This window comes from Balearica regulorum, chromosome 25 (genome assembly GCF_011004875.1).
Source record: "Balearica regulorum gibbericeps isolate bBalReg1 chromosome 25, bBalReg1.pri, whole genome shotgun sequence".
Classification (NCBI taxonomy): domain Eukaryota; kingdom Metazoa; phylum Chordata; class Aves; order Gruiformes; family Gruidae; genus Balearica; species Balearica regulorum.
The window spans coordinates 6,686,314-6,708,223 of NC_046208.1; the positions used below are offsets into that span (position 1 = coordinate 6,686,314).

General features: G+C 45.7%; 1 protein-coding gene and 1 long non-coding RNA gene across 9 annotated transcripts in view; both read left to right on the forward strand.

The window, feature by feature from the left end:
* The window catches only part of PPP1R12B (protein phosphatase 1 regulatory subunit 12B), a 125,616-nt gene that overhangs the window by 66,542 nt on the left and 37,164 nt on the right, over nucleotides 1-21,910 (forward strand). For all 8 annotated transcript variants that reach the window (XM_075776198.1, XM_075776197.1, XM_075776203.1 and 5 more), the window contains 5 exons: nucleotides 10,670-10,760; nucleotides 11,215-11,385; nucleotides 12,075-12,258; nucleotides 12,819-12,931; nucleotides 14,499-14,543. In XM_075776198.1, the coding sequence (XP_075632313.1) occupies nucleotides 10,670-10,760; nucleotides 11,215-11,385; nucleotides 12,075-12,258; nucleotides 12,819-12,931; nucleotides 14,499-14,543 (604 nt within the window). The remainder of the gene's footprint in view (nucleotides 1-10,669; nucleotides 10,761-11,214; nucleotides 11,386-12,074; nucleotides 12,259-12,818; nucleotides 12,932-14,498; nucleotides 14,544-21,910) is intronic.
* LOC142605213 (uncharacterized) lies at nucleotides 1,640-5,042 on the forward strand. The gene is made up of 3 exons (XR_012838943.1): nucleotides 1,640-2,722; nucleotides 4,268-4,303; nucleotides 4,432-5,042. It is a non-coding gene; the product is annotated as an uncharacterized LOC142605213 (long non-coding RNA).

Genomic DNA, 21,910 nt, shown 5'->3' on the forward strand with positions numbered 1-21,910 from the left:
CCAGTAAAATAAAATAAAAAAGGAAAATGGCAAACAGTTGTCAGGGAAGCACTATATGGATTTCGGTTCCCACTGGCAGCTGTTGCAGTAGCATTTGGTCTGCTTCAGCGTTTCCAAAGCTCCAGCTTTCTCTTAGCAACAAAAACAAAAACAAGCTTATCATCTAATATTAGATCACAGGGATCTCTCCTAACTTGTGGCCTTAAATTATCTGCGTGAAGCCAAAAGGTTAAAGCAGAAGAGGCTGCTGGGTCTGGGGAGGAACGACTAGCCAAGTGCTCTGGGTTAGAGCCGTACGTCCTGGACGTTCAGCCAAGCTGCTGCTGTGCATATTTACATGTACACAGCTGCACGTTCTGCCTCCCTCGATTCTGCTGCAGCACTGCGGTGTGCTGATGCTAAGAGGCTGGAAACATGCCATTTTCCAGAGGCAATATTTTTGCCAGGCAGTTGCTTTTTTTTTTTTTTTTTTTTTAAAAATGGGAATTTTGGAGCCGCTGATGAACATTGCTGTTTGGCCATTTTGATGATCTCCTGCCAGCATCAAATTGTCTCACGTTGCAAATGCATTTGTCCAGCTGAACTCAAAACAGCGTTGGCTCTGACAAGCGCATGGATGCTGTGCCTACAGTATCTCACGTAGACCCCGTTCTTCCTGGTGCAAAACTAACATCCTTTTGGTTTCCGCTTGATGCAAGCAGGTGGTGGGGACTCGGGACAGCGGGGGGGGGGTGTCCCGCTGGTTGCAGCCCACTGCTGGATTATCCACCTTCATCCGGGATGACAGCGGCCTCTAGTGCCACCAAAAAGCTCCTTTGCAAAGTTCATCTGCAACTTTGTCCGTGTAGTTTCAGTGCAGGGCTCTGTGGCCACGTCTTTTCCTGGGAATCCCGTCTTCTCCCGGGAATCCTGTGCTGCAGCCCCTCTCCATAGGGCTCCCCATGTTGCCAGCTTCCTGCGCACAGAGAGGGGTCTGCAGGAGATCTTGCCAAGCTGGAACGTGACTTGTGCCATGAGACATCTGGTGCTGAAAGGAAGGTCTGGGGGGGGGTCACGGTGTCGCTGAAGACTTTGGTATTCGGTGAAAGCTTTGGTTCCCAGGACAGGCTGAAAGGCTGCCGTGCAGCCCCTGGCTCACGGTTAGCTGGCACCTAGGGTGGGACAAGCTTTGCCCGAGAATTTCTGCAAGGCAGATCCCAATCTGTGTTCTCAGTTGTGTGACCAGTTTAAAAAGACACTCCTGAATTTGAAATCTGGCCTGGTTCTGTAAAACCAGGGTTTTAGTTCGTCCTTCCTCTTTTTTCCCACCCCCCAGCCACTTTGCTTATACAGTTGCATTCTGCAATTGTGTTTGTTCTTCCTGTTCCTCAGGAAGGTTCCAGCAAGGTGGTAGCCCTTGCCATCAGGCAAGCTGTTAGTTAGAGACAGGAAACACGTGTGTCTCTTCCTTATTTTTCAATGCACTCTGATCAGATTTTCAGATAAATCAAGACTAGGAGTGAGGTGGGCTCATTTTCCTCGCAGCCTTGGGGCTGGCGGCTGTGCTCAACCAGCTTCTCGCCCCCTCGAAATTGTTTTCAGATGAAGAAAGTTCACTGACGTGCAAAGTAAATGTGTCTAGCAAACATTTCTCTTTTCTGCTTCAATCCCAAGAGGAATTTATTTTTTGTTCTTTGTTCCTTCATTCTAAGGATCCAGCTGCTAATTATAGTAGCATATATTAATAATATATTAATAACTGAATCCTTCTCTACCAGTACTGTTAGATGAACAATTTTTGGCAAGTCCTTTTACCTCGTGATTCTTGTCCTGTCCAAATTCAGAACATGACTCCTCTAGGGTGAGCGTGGGTGCCCGATACGTCTGTTAACCCTTATGACCTGACACAAAAATAAGAAACCCTGATCTCCATAAGAGTTAAACTTATGGAATTTGCATTCGAGGGATATTTAAATATCACTTGAGAGGAACTGGTAGAAGATGCTTTGAGCATTGTCTCGCTACCACCTTGGAGGTTTTTCAGTAGCGTTTGACTAATCCTTACCACTGTCGTAAAGCTGAGCGGTCTTAATTCTCCTGGGAAAGGTCCCTGGAAGCAGGGTGATGGGGATCCTGGTGCAAGGCGCTGCTGCGTGGCAAGGGACAGATTCCTGTCCACGCTACGCAGCGGACAACAAAAAGTTAAGAGGTCTCTGTCCTGTGAAGAACTGAACAATCATCTGGCACCTGCTGTTGAAAGCATTTATCTGCCACGCTTCTGCAGTTAATCTCTTTCAGATAAAGTTGTCCTTTTTTTAAAAGGCTGCTGGTGCAGATGACGTGGGAGGGCAGGAATTCCACTGGCCATGGGATTGTCCATGTTGGGAAGAGACGAGATTGCTCCTGCTGTATCAGAAATCAGGCTGCATTTTTATTTGGAAAAAAAGGTCGAGGTGTGGGATGGGGTCACTGCTGCTGAGCCCTGGTTCCTGTAAGGAAGGCGAGCAGGTCTGCTGCTGCGTGCTCAGCTGCCCACGGACTTGATCCAGTGCTCAGGGGAAGGAGGGGGGGGATATTTTGGCATTTGCTTTGGGCGGAGGAGCCCAGGCTGTAGGTTGGCCTGCTAACTCAAAGCAGGAATATATGTGGGATCCTCCAGGAATGGTCAAGGAAATGAAGCAGGGACCACTTGAGCTAAGCAATGTAAAAGAACTGCAGCTTTACAGCATGGAGCAAGCAGAAGGTAAAACTGCCTTTCCCCATCCCTGTCTACATGCAAAATTTGTGTGTAATTCCTCTTTCCTTACTAATCGTAACCACTGACGTGTTTCACATATTTAATCCCTGTGTCTAACAGCACATTTCTCCAATGGCGAGTTCTGCAGCCAGGATTCCAGTTCCATCTGGGTACCGTTACCTGGATGTTCAGGGTATTTACTGATGGTCAGGCATTTACTGACATGTTCCAATACTTTTCTGTGTCCAAAACTGGCCATTAAGCTAAAGAATGTACCTGAAATATTTGTGGAGATACCGCGTGAGGGTATAGCTGAGAGCCTAATTTAGAACAAAATCAGCTATTCTGTTAAATTCTTTGCTCCACAGCACCGACCCGTGGATGTTACAGGTGGAGAAGCCAAGGAAGCCAGGTAGCCACCCTGGGATTTCCATAGGAAAAGCTTTTGAGCAAACTTAATTAATCTTCTGTCCCCGAGAACAGTGGACACTTGAACCAAAGCCACCGCCACATACTGAGAAATTGCAATCTTAGCTCAGTAGGATAATGGAAATTTTTTATACGTTATTAATGTTTGGTGATGTTTTCTGTAATTCAGCTGGGGCTGATTCATGATCTTCCCTGAAACGGCTCGGGCATCTCTTCAGTGGCTGCTTCCACGAGGTGGCGGTCCAAGGCTGCCGGGATGCTCTTGCCAAGTGAGCATTTCTCCTACGGTTTATCTAGTGCAATAGCTGAATCTTCTTTATCACCATCAAATTTTGATCTTTTTTTTTTTTTTTCCCCTAGTTGCAAAAGGCAATTTCCCATTTTGCTGAGTGGTTAGTTTGGTTTTTTTTTTCCCCAGGGATTTCCTACCTTGTTTGAGACTGCATGAACTAGCTTTTGGGAAAGCTGTGATAGGTCTGCTTGAGGCTGTGTAAAATGTCAAATTGTGCGGTCTGACTTGCCGCTCGCTTGTAAATGAGAAAGAGAAATACTGATGGAGGCAGGACACTCGCAGGTTTGCCTTCATCTCATTCATCAGCTGGCAGGAGATGGAGTTTCATCCTGCTCTGTTTCATGCAGCAATATTTTAATGCAACAATTCAGCCTCTGAGTGCTGCAGACGGTACCACACGTTGTTCTGTGATGCAGTGACAAACTGCTCAGTGTTGTATCTTCCTGTGCTGAACACGAACCAGTTTCAGAATCTTCCGGCCTGGAAAGCTGGGCACTTGGGACAGTCACACTAATGCATTCAGGCACTAAGGGGAGGTTTGGTGGGGAAAGGTGTTGCTGGCTTGCTTTGTTTTGTGTTTGCAGCAGTCTTTGCTTTTCTCTTGCGCGAACATTTCCCTTTCTTTATATAAACAAATACAGTTTCCCTTTTTCTGGAAGAACTTTCAAGGTCTAGTTCACAGCAACAGCAAGCCTTCTCTAGGTGAGGTAGCCGGTTTAAGGAGCGTGATCACTGTGATGTTTATTGCCTTTTTACCTTTTCCCGTGACGCTGAACGGCATTAATTACTGCAAAAGGGTAACATTGATCATTTCAAAACTTCCAATCCAGGCGCTGTCTTCCCCAGCCCCAACCTCTGAATTCTCGGTAGGTACCAATGCTGTATTTTCCTCTTCTGGCAGAGGCAATACAGAGCACCGGGCGCCGAGGGTGAGCGGGGCTGCGTTCCCGCCTGGCTCTGCAATTAGAGCACTACTCACTTCTCTCTATTGCAGCAGTCCAGCCCGCAGGGGAGGCGCGCGGAGCTCGCTGCCGTAGGAATACAGCGCAAAGGGAGCGGCGCTGCGTTCTGAAGGGCGCGCGCAGAGATGAACGTGGGCAGATGGGGAAGCACAAGCAGAATCATCAAGAGCTGTGCGATGGGACGTATTCTTAGAGCGTCAGCTGCCATACGCGTCACCTCAACCCATTGTAAAGATCACATCAAAGCGTGAGTTTTGAGGAGGGATAAAGGGTACTCCTCGTGTTGATTAGCAAGCAACAAAGATCACAAGTCTCTTAATCTCTCGGATCAGCACCTGAATGTGTCGGGCAAAGCAAAGCTGTTGCAAATAAAGAATTTCATCTTCTGCTTGTTAACCTGCTAATCATACTGTAAACAGATGATTGAAATTCAGACATTTAAACTTTCATGAGTTGAGAATTCACAGTCCAGATTGAAACGCAACGACAGCTCACAGCAGCCAGGACTAACGTGAGAGAGAAAAGCAAAGGCCTGAAAATGGTGAATACTCAGCCGAGCCTTTTCGAGCCAGCTGCGCGACGCTTTAAGAGCATGATCCTGTTATCCATCTGCCCTCGGCTTATTCAATAACTCGGCATTGTCTGGCTGTCTCTCCCCTCATTCCCAGCTCCCAACACTGTTAGGGTCTGACACGTTAGCCTTCTGTCCTGAATGGTCTTCTCAAATTATACTCAGCCAAGTTTTCGTGGCGTTTTCTCTAATCGGTAATTTCAGTTGCGGTGGGCTGATGCATAGAACGTATCAGCACAGGGATAAATACAGTGAAGAATTGCAACCTGTTGCTTGCTTGGATGAGAGAGCAGGAAAGTTTCTTTTTCTGAATGTTTCCCCGTAATTGTTGATGACTGTCTTGCTGCCGGATACATTCTTTATTATCTAACTTAAGGAATTATATTTTGGGAAGTGCTGTCAGCATTGTTGCCTGGAAAACTTGTGCTTCTCTTCCCTCCCCCAGCTTATAGATAGTTTCTTGGCCAATGGCAAATTTCCAGCTTGTAGGAATGCATCGCTGGGATGCTGTACTTTTCCAGTTGTTTCCAGGGGAACAGCATCAGTACTTGAGGCTTTTGCTGGGTTTTTTTCCTATCTTCCTTTTTTCAGAGTGTGTGTGTGTATATATATATAAAAAAAAACACCCATGCCTATATATATGTATGAGATATAGATAGATGTATTATAAAGATTTTTTTAAATTACTGCAGTGTTTGGAATACTGATGTTGTGCTCTTAATAGCAGCTATTTCACATATTTTAGAGCCCGAATATCTGTATGGCTTTCCATATACTGAACGCACCTTTTTGCGTGCAGGACACCAAACCTGTGCCTGGCTCCCCTTACCCATATTATCCAGATCTGGAGGGACCAAAAGTCTATCCTGGCTTCACAGAAAACTGTCACTATAGTTTCTAGTCTAGTGAGGGTAGTTCAGAGTCCGTCCTAAACTGGAAAGAGAATTTGGGCTGAGATGAGTCGGGGCCAGCGGAGCGGCTCCTGCCCACAGCAAGCTTTCCTCTAGAAGAGCCGCATCCAGCCAAGCCCCAGTTCATGACCAGCCACGCTGCGTTCGCAGAGAGCAGACGCCCTGCAGTTACTGTCTGCCAACTCCCGTGCTTGCTGCTTTTGCTACGGGAACGTGGGTTTACTGGAGAAGGACCTGAGGGGGATGGAGGGAACCCATCGTGGCCCACTACAGCTCGTGGCGGGTGTGTCTCGATTTTTGATGTGCTGACAGCACGATGAAATGCCTCGCGTCCGCTTTGGCAAGAGGGCAGCTGCAGCATTTAATGAACGGTTAGCTTCCAGATTTGTTGCCAGGTTTTGATGCGTGTAGGTGAGTGTCTTTTAGGCGAGAGCTCTTCCAGTGCTGGGTCACTGAAGTGTGAAAATGTGAAGCTTCAAGTTTTACACGTTCTTGGTGTTTCCCCTGGGACCGGTGATGTTGTTCTGCCAAAGGACTCGGCGTGGTGGTGGTTGGTGTTTGCCACAAACGCTTCAATCTCCGAGTGCTAGAAGGAGTTCGGGGAGGCAGGAAAGGAGATTGGCGTTGTAAAGAGATTATCAGAAGCTTCTGTGTTTCTTGGGAAAATTCATCGTCTGTTCTTGTTACCTGTGCAGCAGTTAACGGGGGATTGTGATTTTTTTTTCTGCATCGTTCACCCTTTGCTTGGGAGGAGTTTCTCTCCACAGTATGTTCTTTTTTTTCCTCTGGCAAAGGTTCTCTAACATACAGATTTGCTCTTCTATTCTTGATTTACCAGCTTGTATATCGAGGCTTGCTATTGCCCCATTTTGAGTCTCCCCTTCTGTTAGTATTTTATCACAGGTCCTTTTGCCTTGAGAAGGTGATGAGTAGTTGGGATCCATCTTTGCGTTGCACTCTCCTGATTAAAGGAGATAACAGAGAAAATAGGTGTTTCCTTGAAAACAGGAAGAATTAAGTGGCAGCCAGATTCATCATTCAGTTCTCAGCTTTTTTCTAGCTCAGGCACAAATCAAAAGCTTGTAACTCTCTTGTGGCAGCAGGACACACTCGTCTCTGTCTCTGGGAACTATAAACTTCTGCAGTGGTTTTGCTGACTCTCACGTATGCATCTCTAACAATTTATATTCTGCTGATTGTACTTGCAACCAGAACTCTGGGAAAAGTCTCTTCTGCTATATACGTGGCATGGTGGCTGCTCTTATTTTGTATGTTTCTCGGAGAAAGCTTATTGCAAGAAAATTCAATGCATGGGGCCATTTCTTTGAAGATCTGCTTGGATCGTGTGATATTTGCTTGAATTAATAGGATGACATAGATACTGCACTTTAGCAAGCAATGTGTTTCTTGAAAACACAATTAAAAACTCTGTGGATTGTTTACAGACCGCCTCCTACCCCATTTGCTGTCTGTCCCCTGCAGCTTGCTGTGATCTGCAGCTTTTCTGCTTTGGAGAGCAGTGTCTGGCTTTCCCTGTCATCCAGCCCAGCCTCGCTTTGTGGCTGCACCAGACTTGCCGCCTCCTTGCCGTCAATTTGTTCTCTCTTTCTTTCTTCCATCCCATTTAGCACACTCAAGTCTCTTAAAATTCAGCTTGTAAGCAAAGTGAAGCTTCACCTAAAATTGTAAAATCAGTCTTTACCCTCCCTTCCTCCCCCTAAAGAAAAAAAAAAACCACCAAAACACACACACACACACACACACACACACAAAAAACAAGTGGAGGAAAAATGTGATTGAATTGCCAGCAGGTACAGTGTAAATATTTGAAATATTTACAGCACGACCACCTTCTTTCATCACCAGGAAAAGGCTGTAGCTGTTTACTCAAAGAAACCAGCTATGTCACTGTGCAGCGGCTCTGCTGACTTGTTTCAGAAAATTCAGTTATCTCATGCTTGTAAAATGGTTTTGGGTGAGCTCCAAGAAGTGGGGAATTGTGTAAATGGAAAGAACCCAAAAGTTAGCGATCAATAAAGACTGCAGCCCAAACTGTGCCACTCTGACTTGCAAAATGTGCTTCTCTGAAGATTAGGTCGCTGTTACAGGTTGGACACCCAAAATTACTGATGATATTTTAACATATTCCTATTTTTATATGAATTCTGTGAGAGTGGAGGAAAAGTCTGGAGGATGACGGGGTAAAAGACGCAAAATGGTTTTTCTCTTGCTGTATCTGTATGCGAAGCTGTAGCTAAACGCAGAAACAGGGAAATCCTGCAGCCTCCACTGTGCTCCTGCAAACCTGCGGCAAAGCCCTCCCGCTGCTCGACGGCAGCACGCCCAGCCTCCCGGTTAGTACCTGGTGCTGCCCTGTCCTCCACGGAGTTGCCAAACCTTTCTTGAACCGACTTTAAAAATCTGGTTTGCCCTCTCTCACATGCAGAGGCATGTGCAGCTGCGTGCAGCAATACTTCAGCTGCTGTAAGCGTGACCTCGTCTTGCTCACGCGTACCAGGAGCGTTCCTGAGCAAGCGCAGCGTGGCCCACTGCATTCGTGCTGTTGTCCGAGCCGAATTCCTCCTTGGGCAAAGGCAGGTCTCGTTTTTCCTCCTCTTATCCCCGTCACATGTACATAGCTCCTACACGCCTGTGTCCTTCTTGCAGAGCGTGAGACGTAAATTCCACTGATTCGAAGCTGCTGCAGTAAACTGCCCACCTTGCTTAGCTACAAATTTACTTGGTTTATATGTTTCAGGAGCTTTTTTTTTTTTTTTTTACTACTGCTCTGAACTTCATTTGCAGTATATTTTGCAAATGCGTGCTTCCTGTAGGTGGCTCATTACTTCTGGATGCTGTGCAAATAGCAGCTATTCTACTTGTGTCAGAAGCTGCAGAAAATGCTTATTGTTTCCTTAATGTGCCATTACCTGGGTAGGACATACGCGCTGCATACAGGAGAGCAGAAGAGAACTACTTGTCTGCAAAATTAGGAGTTGCACAGCTTTCACTCATCAAACAGCGGCTTTTTTTTGTTCGTGAAAGAGTGAATTTTTGGGAGGCAATCATCCCTCTGGATTTTAGGCGCTTCCTGTGTTGGCGTATCCATCACAGCTAGCGCGTTTGGGTAATCAATGGGAAGAAATGAGCTCCTCTGCAACGCGTTCACATGATCTGTGCTGGAGGCTCTTTCTGAAGGTGATAAATTGCAGCCTGGAAGTGCAGATCGGTGAGCCTGGCCAGCTCGGATGGAGCCATCTCCCTTGTAGCCAGCTCCCAGAGCGTGATTCATCTCCTCCAGAAGTCTGCAGTGCAGGCATCTCCAGCACGGACGATCGATCTCGGCGCTCTCTTGTACTCTTTGGAGATCAGGGGAGTTCGGGGCGTGATTTATCGGGTCGAATACTTAGACCAGTTGTAGGTGAGATGACTCCCACGTGTGCCCCACCAGCACTGGCAGAAGTGCGGGGTGCCGAGCCTCCGTGGACGAGTAGCCTGAGGAACCCCCCGTTGAGTGAGGAGTCTCCGCTGGGCGCTGGAGCTCAGTCCACCTTTGGCCGCACAGCTAAATCGGCGCTGAACGCAAGATCGCGAGGGTGGGTAAAAGCCATCGTGGTAGATGATTTTAGAGCGATCCAGATTTCCTGGCTCTTTGAGGATTTGTCATAGTGCAGCAAAGTTAATAATCTTTCTAAGAAATGTCTTAACTTACTGGATCAGATGCAAAATCCATTCAGCCCGGTACCTTGTGCGTGAAAGTGGTCTGTAGTGGAGAACCAGGAGAGGAGTCCAAGGGCAAAGGAAGCAAATTCCTTGATAGATCTTCATCCCTCCCTTGGGTAATTATTCTTTGAACATATCTAGATCTGAGATACTCCATTAACCTGTGGCAGTGACAGAGCTACGGGAGAACATTTCAGGCACCCTGATACAGTGAGACAGTGTTAACAATAATTCCCTGTTAACCAGGCTGACGAGTCCAATCCAATTAATCTTTCCTAAGATGGAAGCCACTCCACTAATATGGAAATCAGGCGATCTCCGACTCGGTGGGAGCGCTGCCCAGTTGCTCTCCAGTTCCTCCGCAGCGAATGCCAGGGCAGAGAGTTCAGTTTATACGTTTTCCTGTGAATAATTCTTTTGAAATCTCCCAGGTTTAATGAAATCTCATGGTGACCAGCTCTGTATTTTAACTGTCTGTTTTTCAGTATTGAGGAGCTCAGGTTACTCCGGTGTGTGAAGGTTGTTTCTTTAATTTCAGAGCTTTTGTCAAGGTTTTGTCTTTAGAAGATGCCTGCAGTTCAGCCGGTTTCTAGCATGATGGGTTCCATATTGATGAAGACAGCAGATTGCAGGAATATGATCATGAATATAATGACAGGAAGGAGGGTTGGAGGAATGTGCCAATGCAGGATTTCTGTTCTTGAGAACTTTATCTGAATGAGAGGTGGTTTGTGGGGTGGTTGTTGTTTTTTTTTTAATAATGATGCAGTGACGTGGAATAGAGGAAATAATACACTGAATAGTTGCACCTTTTTTAACAGAACATGTCCAATGCTAAAGAGTTTATTTAGAGACTAGGGAGAAGGTAACGCAAGTATTTGTGTATCGTACGCTTGTAGGAAGGTCGTCCCAAAGCAGAAGACAGGAGTCTTGGTAGATGGAGCTAAAATTATTTTTGTCCATATGAAAGAGAATAACAGCTCAGCTCTGGAGCTTGCAGAGACAGGAAGGCAGAGCGTCTGTTTTTATTTTAAACTCTTCTCCTCAATTTTTTTTATTTTTCAGGTCATATCTGACTCCGGTGCGGGATGAGGAAGCAGAATCACTGAGGAAGGCACGATCCAGGCAGGCCCGGCAGACTCGCAGGTCTACGCAGGTAAAGAACGGAAATACTTGCGTTTGTGCGCGGGATGAAGAGAGCTGACGTTTAGAGAGATAAGATTTTCTTTTGCTCTATTTTACTACTTAGGACGAGGGGCTTGTCTACCCTCGCACTGCGTTGGAGAGGTTGTGGCAAAAGTTCCTGCAAACAGTTATTAAAAATACAGCCCCGATGATACGCCAATTAGATTTCAAAGGTCGCATGTCTGCAATATACCTGCCTTTTAGTTTGCAGCTTGATCACGTATGTTTGGGCTGCTTTGAGTCAGTGATGAGGTTGGTACACTGAGAAATGTGTTAAAGACAACAGAATTATTTTCTTTCTGTGAGCGTAAAGATGAAACAGTAGCCTGGCCAGGTATAAACCCGCTGGGTGTTTTACACTGACCTGGAAGAATTGAAATCTAATTGAATAAATTTAAAAATTCTCTCTTTTACTGTCTCCCCAGGGCGTGACACTGACAGACCTTCAGGAGGCAGAGCGAACCTTCAGCCGGTCTCGGGCAGAGCGGCAAGCTCAGGAACAGCAAAGCGAGAAAGCCGAGAGCACCGAGCCCACTGAGGACAGCAGCGAGAGGCCGGAGACCCGGTCACGGTGGAGCAGAAATACAGATGAGGAGGTGATCCTCCTGGCCTCAATTCTCATTGTGTCTGAGTTAATGAAACCATTTAGGATAGCCGAGATCAGGAGAAATTCTTTTGGGGATGTCTGTTTATTTTGAGGGGGGCAGACTTGCTGGAGAGGAGTGATCCTGAGGAGCAGTACCTCACCTCAGCGGTGCGGATATGTATGTGTTAGAGGTTAGCTGTTCCTTCGCTCTCTGCTGGGAATTTCGCTTTTCCGTCTCTTGCCAGAAAATGAAACTGTGTAAATCACAGAAAGTGGAATGAGAAGGCTAATGATAGAAATGTGGCCTGGATCCACCCTTGCTGTGCAGAATGGACTGAGGTTTTGTCTTCACTTTTTTCCACAGATGTTCTGTGTGTAATGGAAAGCCGGAGAAGCCAGTTTTCTTCTTTTGCCGTCACTTCTGGGTTTTTTTACATTTCTATTAGATAACTTGTTTGTCCTGCTATTGATCCCAGACTCCCCAGCGAGGGGAGGGTGCTCTCACGCTGTAGCTGTACAGTCATTTTAACATTCATCCCAGTCTGACGGAATGAACGTGATCTGGCGGGTGGAGGGCATCACTTCCAGCAGCAGAGAAGAAGACATTACACTCTAAAAGATTACCCAGTTCCCTGAAATCCCGTATCTGCTAGTTCCTCTTCATTCTACTAACTTTCTGTCACGGTTCTTTGTTTATAGACTGTCTATCGGCGATTAAGGTGCCCAGTACAACCAGACAAACCTACGACACCTGTATCTCCTTCGACATCAGCACCTCTCCTTTACACAAGTTCATACCTGACTCGAACAAATAAGTATCTAGGTCTTGACTCTGTGAATCCAGCAGACTTCAGAGGTGCAGCCACAGAGATGGAGAAAAATGGTGTGTACCCAGGAGAATGAAGAACAGTCAAAGCTCAGGGATTTTCATGAGTTTTAGAACTCTCAGTGTGTACAGACAGAGAGAATAAGTTTATTTGCTATTCTGAGGGGAGCAGTATGGGGAGCTGCCATCTCGCCAAACAAATGTGATTTCTTTAAATGGAAATCCTAATGTAGGATACGGCCTATTGCTTGTAACAGAGAGGGATAAAGGGATGTTTTCCATTTTGGATAAGTAAATGAGATAGTGATCCATGGAGCGTTTAGATCTTAGAGCTGGGGGGAGCGATTCCGCTAGTACAGTTTGTCCTCAGAACAGGAGTAAGTCGGGGTGATTTGGAGAGAGCTGCCAGCTAGGGTAACGTCTCTGGGCTCTGATAAGGCGTGCGAGTAACCAGATGTAGCAGGGCACTGAGATTCCATTTCATTTGGTTTAATAACTCCTTTGTAATATAACACAAGCCAAGATGACATTGATCAGCTTGAAAAGAACCCCAGTACCTTAGCAAAGGCACAGATGTAAATCACTGAAACCAAAGCAGTCTTTCTTTGCTTGGCCAGAGTGTGAAGATCAGGATTTAGATGACAGATCTCTGAACAAACACTCAATCCGAGAGAGACGGCGGCCAAAAGAGAGGCGAAGAGGCACCGGCATCATTTTCTCGACAAAAGATGTAAGTTTGAGGTCCTTGGAGAAGAAAAACTCATTCTGTCATATTCAGGGTGAATTTCCTTCCAGTTCCAAGCTCCAGATTTTTTTCCAAGTCAGTTGATTTCCCATTAGTCCTTCCCTCTCCAACTCTATTTCAGACTGGCACAGCCAAAGGAATCGCATCCCTGTTTGGCCCGTGTAAAGCCCAAGCAGCAGGCTCTGGGAAGCCAGTTCTTCAGCCATAAATCAGCACAATCCTTGCAGAGTTGTGAAAGAGCCCACATGAGAGGAGAGAGATTAGAAGTCTAGTTGCTTTGGAAGAACGAGGTCGAGCCGCTGGAAGTATTTTCAAATTCCTCTGAGCCCAAATTTGGCTACGCTTTAGGCCCCCTAAAAGGAAGACACTGAGGAATAAAACCTGTGTCTGGATCCCTGACCAGCACCAGCAAACACACACAGCATAAATGCAGAAGAGCTGTCTGTGTCGTGGTCATTTCTCTTCAGCCTGGTTTCAAAAGGATTTCTTCAGCCTGAGGGAAGAAATCCAGCCCTCCAAACCTTAGGTAGAGACTCAGGTAGGAAAATAGATCACCTTTTTCAGGAGAGAATAAGTGTTATGAAATCACGGTTAAGAAGTCTGCAGCAGTTCTAGTCCAGCTGTGGACATACAGCCTTCCTCATTCACCTCAGGGGAGAGGCTTCCTGCACAGTACAATGGAAAAAAAGCCCCAGTGGTCTTCGCTGTGGCAACAGTAGACGTGTTGAATATTTGGAGTCACAGAGAAGTTGAATGGCCCTGCTGGGAAACCTCAGCATTTCCATTGAAAGACTTGCTGCAAACACCCCCTTTGTATTCTTTTCAAACAATTCCTCCATTTTTTCACTTGCATGTCAAATGTGATTTTATTTTTTTCTTTTTTTTCTTTTTTTTAGTTAAATGCATTACAGCTTGCCCAGTTGTCTGCTGGATCATTGTAGCATATTACTAGCAGAAAGCAAATCACTTCTCAGAGTTTTAGTTCATTTCCCCGTTGTCTCTACGCAAAACTGCAGCTACAACTTCTGAAACACCTTGAGTTCAATACGGAGTCAGATGGGATGCCGTGGAGGTTTACCATGACTCCATGAAATCCTGGAGCTGTTACAAAGAGGTTACAGAGAGGCTGCGTAAGTGCATGCTATCTGGGATGACTAGTCTTTCCTCTCAGAGTCTAATTGAAGTGGAGGATGTTTCTCTGAAAGTCAGTATTATGTCAACATTTCAGATATGCAGTCTTCCCAAGCGTCACGTTTGTTCCCTCAGTATATTAAGGACCGTTACTCCTTCTCCTACTCACTCTTCAGGACCCTTCAAACTGCAGCAGCCATCTCAAGAGAGCAATCCTGTCCCCCGTACCGAGATCTTTTAAAGGGCCATTAGGTTCCCAAACCTGATCTGATGATCAGCCACAAGCACCTCGGCAGGCGTTTTGTTCAACAGAAATGTTCTTAGCTTTAACGTCAAATTGAAAGCAATACATTATCTTCCTGTGATAAAATTTTCTTGTTTCCACGGCTGCCTAACTGTATTGTTTGTTTTTTCATCCTAGGATGATGATGAAGTTGATGGAACTGAGGAGGTGAAGGAAGCTCGGGTAAGTGAAAACATACGTCTGAATAGTTGGTGTTTCGCTCTTGAGTGTTGGTGGCAAGGAGTCTTCTGTTGCTTTACTTTTGTTTGTTCAGGCTCTGTTCAGGAGCTGAGAATGAACTTGGGAGGTAGTTCCGAGTAGCAAATTGCTTACTGATTTCTCATCTGAAAGAGAAAGAATATCTAAGTTCAAAAGTTGGCTCTGCGTGAGCCGCATAGGCAGTCCTCAAACCTGGAGGGACTGCCGCGGCAGCAGGGGTGAGCGCTGTCAGGAGCTGCGACGGCTGGGGAGCGTGGCTGTCCGGCGTCCCGAGGAAGGCGCCTGACCTTGTATCTCAGAATCCCCCTGACGCTGTTATTTTGCACAGTATGTTTTGTATTTCTAGAATCTGCGCTCTTGTCTCCTCGCGGATTTGTTTTCTTGCGGGAAATTGTCTTGGCAAGCAGCACATCAGAGGTTGTTCGTTGTTCTCGTGTTCTTGCAATAGTCTCATCTTCCTTCAAGGCCCTTTCTTTCCTTTTAGAACAATTACTGAGCCATTCCAAATTGCCTTGGTTTCTTTTGGTTTCGTCTGTCTTTGTTTGGAAAGCTAAATACATTTCCAAACTTTTAAAGCATGACGTGCAAGACCTGGGACAAATAGCAAGTTTAAGGTTGCTTAGGGGTCAGCCTGCTTGTGTGACGTTTAATCTTTGCCAGAAAATTTTGACTTTATGGTAGTCTTTCCACATAGTTTGCAATTTCATAGAGCGATTGAAGCATCAATTTATCAAAAAGTTAACTGGTTCTTTGCTGAAAAATTTCAGTAATGCTCTTCAGAGAATATTTTTGGTTTTCTTTTTGCAATACTCACTCAAAATGGGGCAAAGTCACGGTGAGCCTCGTGGGGACCGGAGACTCACGTGGTGCTGGGATGGCTCTCAGCACGTGCTATCTTTCACCGCCAGCCTTTGCTTTCCCGGTGCTTGCTTTGCAATGTGAAACGTGGGATACTCCTTCCCATGGAAGCACCACCCGCTTCAAGCAGCCCTTCCCACAGGAGTTTCTGTTCGTAGCAGTACACAGCTTTGTTAAATCTTCTACTTAACCCTGCATGAAAGATTCAGCCATTTATCGTCGTTAAAATTGTTTTGACATTTCTGCCGTCTCACAGTAAGACTGAAGGAGTATTTTTTAATGTGGAAAAAGTAATAATAATAATAATAGGGACACCCTGTATCCAGCAGTCGTGTTTTGGACTTGCTGGGAATGTCTTGTTCTTCTGGGAAGCTGTCCCAGATTAGCTAAATTAAGACAAAAGAGTATCTGAGGCTGCAGGTTTGGAGCCTTGCTGGAGTCTAGTCCTAAAATTGCTGACAACTCCATGGAGCTCAGGCCTTGCCGCTCTTGTAAATGGGTAAACTGCACTTTGTGAGAACCCGCCGCGTGTTCCTGCCTGAAAACTCAGGGTCTCTGAGTCTCTTACAATTAATGATGCTGCTTTTCCCCCAGTTAATAGCAGGGAATCCTTTGGTCTTATCCTTTGGGTTCCCATCTAATAGCAGAGCAACGTCCCTTCGGTTCCCTTGGCCCTTTGCACACCTGCTCTGTGAAACAGCCCCGTGTCCTTCTGCACCTCCCGGCCGTCAGACCCTGGTCTAGACTCTCCTTCCACTCTGCTGGTGCTGTTTTTCCCATTCTCCCAGTCCTCTTGTTTTTACGCAGTTTCCAGTTCATTTTCTTTACTGCATGCCTCCAGCATCGTGTCACTTGGTCAGCCTTCCCTGGTTTATTTTACATCCAAATCAGAAAGATTTCTGTCCTGCTAACTGGCCATCAGTTTGGCAGGAATCACGGAGCAGCTCCTTGCTTTCAGTTCTAGTACCGAGCAAGAAGTACAATTAATAATAATTAATGCATCAATAATAATAATTCTGGAATGGCAGGTGCCACCATCAGAGTTGTGAACTTGAACAAGCTGAAGCGTCCTATCTTAGTTGCAGACCCCCAAAGACTCTCCTGGTTGTATGTGAGCGGTTATTTTTTACCCGCAGTGTTTATTTCTTGGCTGCTATTCGGCAGATTTTCACAGGAGCCAAAAAGGGCTCTACTTGAATTCCCTCCTCCAGCTATGCAGTGCTGGAGTTTAGCAAAGGAAAGGTAAATGCATTTTTTTTTTTTTTTTTTTTTTTAAAAAGGAGCAAATGCATGTTGTTCTAATTCTCAGAAGTGGATGAATTATTTTGGCTGAAATTTATGAGCACCAGCGTGGGAAACCAGCCCAGACGCTTTGGCTGAGTTTTAGGCAACTGCGAGCAGTCTCGTAATGGGACGTGTCGGGCAACCTTCATCTGTTTTGCTACCAACCCCGCCTTTCTGCTCGAGATGCAGACTGCTTGGATGCGCGGTGGAAAGTTGGAAGAGCGGACTAAGTTTTATTGTGGAATAAATGCTCAAGGGCACAAGGACTTCAGCTGGAAAAAGCCTCTGGGGAAGCAGTTTGAGGAGAGTTTGTTGCACGGTTCTGCTGGGAAGGATTTGTTCGGTCTGGGGAGAAGTGAGCTGAAACCAGAGGTGAGGACTAAAGTTTGGCCACAGTCTAGTCTCTGTTCTTCAGAAAGTAAAAATTGCGAGAGTCCGAAAGATGACGTTAGCACCAGGCTGAGCAGTGTGCATAGGCTGACACATGGAAACCTTTCCTGCTCCCTGCAAGCCGGTCACTGTGAAATATCGGCGAGAATTCAGTCGTGGTGGGTCAGTGAGTACGAATGCAGTACGGTCAGTGCAGGTGCAAAGCGGCGGCTTGAGCTTGGGGTGCAGCATTTGGTGGATAATGATGAAGACTAAAGACAATGGTCTGATGGTTTGGAGAGAGTTTTCCTTACCCCCAGCTCTTCTGGCTTTGACTTATACCCATTGCTGTTACAAAGCAGGAGAAATTGGGAACGAATTTGGAAGAAAAGTGTATTTTAAATGACATGCCATGCGTAACAGAAATAGAAAAATTTTTATAGTCATTTCAAGAGGCATTTCCTTTCAGTGGCATTACAAATGTGCCTCACCCGTGTGTTAGTTCATCAAGGGAAAGTTTTAAATACAGGGGAATGCACCGAGCGTCACGTTGGTAAAGTAACAATTTCTGGGCAGTAAAAGTGTCAAAGAAAACATCTGTTCTCATGAACTTCCTCTAGGACAGTCTGTATAGCACGGTATGAAACCCAGACACACTAATGGAATTAACTTTTATGCGGGAATAACACTGAAACATATGATTATGGATTAGGATCAGAGTAAGTGTATTAAATAGGCTCCTTTCCGGTCTCCCTGTACTTTGATTTATGAAACACAAGTATTTTGAATTCTGCAAAACACTATTCAAGCCCACGCTGTTTTGTAAATATTACGTGTTCTACCTAATTGTACTATTAACACGAAATCACCAGATGCAACTGGATACTAATAAAAACTAAATCTCTGTCTTAGAAGGACTGAATTTCTAAGCTCGATTCTATGAATTCTAAGGGAAGACCAATGAACTGGAAAATTCCTTATGCAAACTAAATGTCTTCGTGTTATAGCTGTTTGAGGGTTACGACTCTGGAGTCCCGATTTTGGTATGTTGTATTTCTCACCTCTGTTTTTGCTTGTAGTGGCATTTTATCTTCCACAGAGACTTCCAATTTAGCTTTTGTAATCATGCTGTTTACCTTTTTTTTTTAAAAAAAAAAAAAAAAAAGATGGATTTGATAAATCATTTAGCTTTAGTTGGTATTTTGTGCCTCGGCTGTCGGAGCCAGATCGTGTGTTTTGGGAGCCCCAGGAGTCCTCCCAAGGACGCCGGACCCCACCATCGTACCGCCCTCCTTCCCTGAGGCGGCGCGGTGCTGCGCGGGCTGCAGTCGTGCCTCTGCGCTGTCTTTTTAAGCTAAGGAAGGCTCTGAATCCTCGACTTTCTGGACTGAGATTGCCTAATATGGTAAGGTATGTCTTCATGGGCTGCGCTATTTCGCCGAGATACAAGGGAAAGTTGACTAGTGAAAGGGAACAGAATAGGTGAACTTCTCGCTAGCTGATAAGAAAGTAAAATCTTTTAACCTAGATAGCGCCGTAGGGTGCTGTTCATCCTATGGCTTATTGCTCCCGGCCCAGGGTCCCTTCTGGGGACTAAGGGTGCAAGTATTTTTCCCTGGTTTTACCCTTCAATATTTACTTCTAGCATAGCTGCAGCGTGACGTGGGAGGGAAGCCATCTGGCCCCCGTCCAAGGTAACGTTGGTGGTACCGTGCGTCACTTGCCTGACTCTAGTTAAATTAGAGAGCGTTTAATTATGTGTAAAGTGAGGCTGTGAGAGATTGACCCTGTTTAGTCCTCTTTGTAAACAAAATGCTCTAATGGGTTGCGCGTGCTGCAAGGAAAGGAGAACTAATATGTCTATAAACAGTAATATAAAGTGGAGTCTGAAATAGCAGAAAATTGCTGCAAGGGCATGAGCTAGTGTTTTGCCATAGAGCTTTAAATATGGCGAAGAACAGTTTTGTCAGTTTTATTGTGCTCGGAATGCCCTGGGTTCTTGGGGAGGGGGAAGACACTAGAGAAACTTAAATACATCCTGAAAATATTTCCACAGAATATTTTCACATCTGCATAGATGATTTGCCTCACGAGTTCTCCAGCCTAATAAGCTTGTGTTGCTTTTTCTTAACCTTAATATTTTGAGAAGGGCATCAGACTTGCTGTCTACTATCCCTGTTGATACAGCATTTAATCGTCACCGTGGCTGCCCAGTTCCTATTTACGGCTCTGGGAAAACACATTGTTTGTGCCTAAAGCCAAGCAATCCGTGTTGGCTATGTAGACTACAGGGTTACAGCTAAATGCGTTCAGGTTAATTCCTCTAATTCACCGAGCTGCTGATTTAGGAAGGTGTAATGTGAAGCAGCGTCTGCGATGGAGATGGAGATGAGTAACACAAAACCAGCTCAAATCCGATCTGCGAGTCCCAGGAAGGGGAAGCAAAATAGCGAGTCCTCCAGGAACGATTCACAAGGTCATAACTATTAAGGTAACTCATAACTATTTAAGGTTACTTTATGCTTTAACTTCTTGTTTAGTAAATTACTCTCGGAATTTCAGTGTAGTCCGAGGTGACTAATCTTTCTCAGTTGTCAGCAAGTAATTTCTGCTGAAGCAACGGAGCTGAGGTTAGCAGTGCATCGGATACCCACCAGATACCTTGGCTTTCTGGCACTGCCGGCAGGGCTGCGCCGCCAGTTCCAATTATCCCGTCTCACCCCAGGGTCCCGTCCCTTTGCCTACACGGCAGCTCTCTCATGGGTGTCCCGGGATCCTTTTAGTTTCTTCCCAGAAGGAACTGGGAGCAGTGGGATGGACAGGGTCAGTGCCCTGTGTAGGCATCTCCCTGCCTCCAGTGCGGTGTGGATACAGCACGGCCGCTCCCGGAGACGGGACCGGTTGTGTTCAGTGTGGCTGTTGGCCCAAGGAACAGCATTGTTCCCTGGACCGTATCCCACAGACAGAATAAATCTAACTATTGTTTTATGTCTTAATTGTGTTTATAATTTTTGACTTTTTAAAAGTTAATAGCATACGTTTGTGCTTGTAATAGAGTGTCATGTCAATTTTTGTTTGAAACTGTCAAGCTCTATCCCATCGTGACATGCTCAAAATTATGGAAAGGAAAAATACGTCTCACTGCTTAACTACTTATAGCAGGTTCTCTGCCCCTCTGGGAGCTGATGATTGTACTTCGTTGTCAGTCATCCAGCAGGCCATACGGAGGATGTCTCTCCTGATGTGGTTGAAGACATCCTCCAAAAACATCCGATCTGGTGGATTCGTATTCCTGCATACATGTCTGGGTAGCCCTTAATGGCTGTGTCATGTTGACAGGGCTGTCTGCCTTCAGAGCAGGTGAATTGTGTGCGGAGGAGGCGATACGAGATGGCTACAGCAGAGGCAACTCGAACATATCGTCCTCAGTGCTCACTTTCCTGCCCTTCTCACCAGCGTGCTGGGGAACGCTGCCTCGTGGCAAAGCCCCTGCGAAGCCGAAGTTGCCTGGGCGCACCGTGCAGAGTGGTGCAGTCCCGTGTTTAGGTAGTAAATGATTTATCTCCCAGATATGTCCAGAAGGAGCGAAAAGCAGAAGCTGTATCACCAGATGGCTAACAAGGAATTGAAGAGTAATCTAAACTTGTTTGGAAAACTGAACTCAAACTCCCTGGCAGTAAAATATCCTTTGGAAACTACCACTGTAGGAAAAACTGATGTTCCAGTGATTCAAGGGTGGTGATGCTGTTTGTCCCCCTTGTCTTTAAAAGGTCACTTTTTGTTCTGAGTTTAAATCCTCCCACATTCTTCTCTTCAGAAAAAGCTTCATATTTGGAAAGTCATTGTTAGTTTTTTTGCTTTTGGACATGGAGTTTCCCTGCTAGAAATAACATTACTTGGCAGAAACTGCTTCATTATTTGGTAGGTCAAGATGGAGAATCCTTAAGCTGCAAAACTCCTTCCTGGCATGAGTTTACCACCAGCTTTGGTTTAATTTGCACCTTGGCACATTTTTGTTACTCATTATAGTAGGCATCTAGCATGGAGCTAATGCTGGGTGCTGTTGTGGGTTGGTTTATTTATATATATGTATATATATACACACACACTTTTTTTCATTGCTCCTAGATTTCATCCTCGGGAGTGAACATAACCTTCTGCACCACAATCTGCTGCTGTTGAAGGAAGGGCAGAAATAGGCTTGAAGCATAGTTAGATAGCAATGCGCTGAAGTTATACATCTGTTTGGCCAGTGAACATCGCTTTGTGTCAGCTGGTCGCTTCCACAGACGAGCTAAGAGAAAGGTTTAATAGCTGCGGAGTGGCTGGGGCGGGTGGGAGGTATGCAGAATCGGATGAATTTAGATAAGGAGCAAAATGGATCATGACTCCTTTGTGAGCACCCTGAGATTTCTATTTCTTTATGTCATTTTTTGGAAAGTCCCTTAGCTTGAAATAGCTATGCTTACATCTGGTTCTTGTATTCCTGTTTGCTGTCTTGGTTTCCCTGCCGTGGCCCGTTAATGTCTTTGCAAATTTGTGCTGCATTCCTCCTTTGTAACTCGGCGTGTTTGTGCTGCTTCGTCCTTTGCAAGAAAGCTGGCTGGGGAGAGGGAACCTGTCACCAAACACGGGCAGAGTGCGACTGCTGAGCGGCTTCGACTGGAAGATAGGACGTTCTAAGGCCGCTTTATCCATACTGGTAGTAACTGGATGCAATCACTCGGGTTTTGGCGTGAGTGGGCAGTGGAAAGCATCTCTCTGGATTTCGTCATGCTGCTTTTTTTTTTTTTTTCCTTTGAACGAAACACGGTATTGAG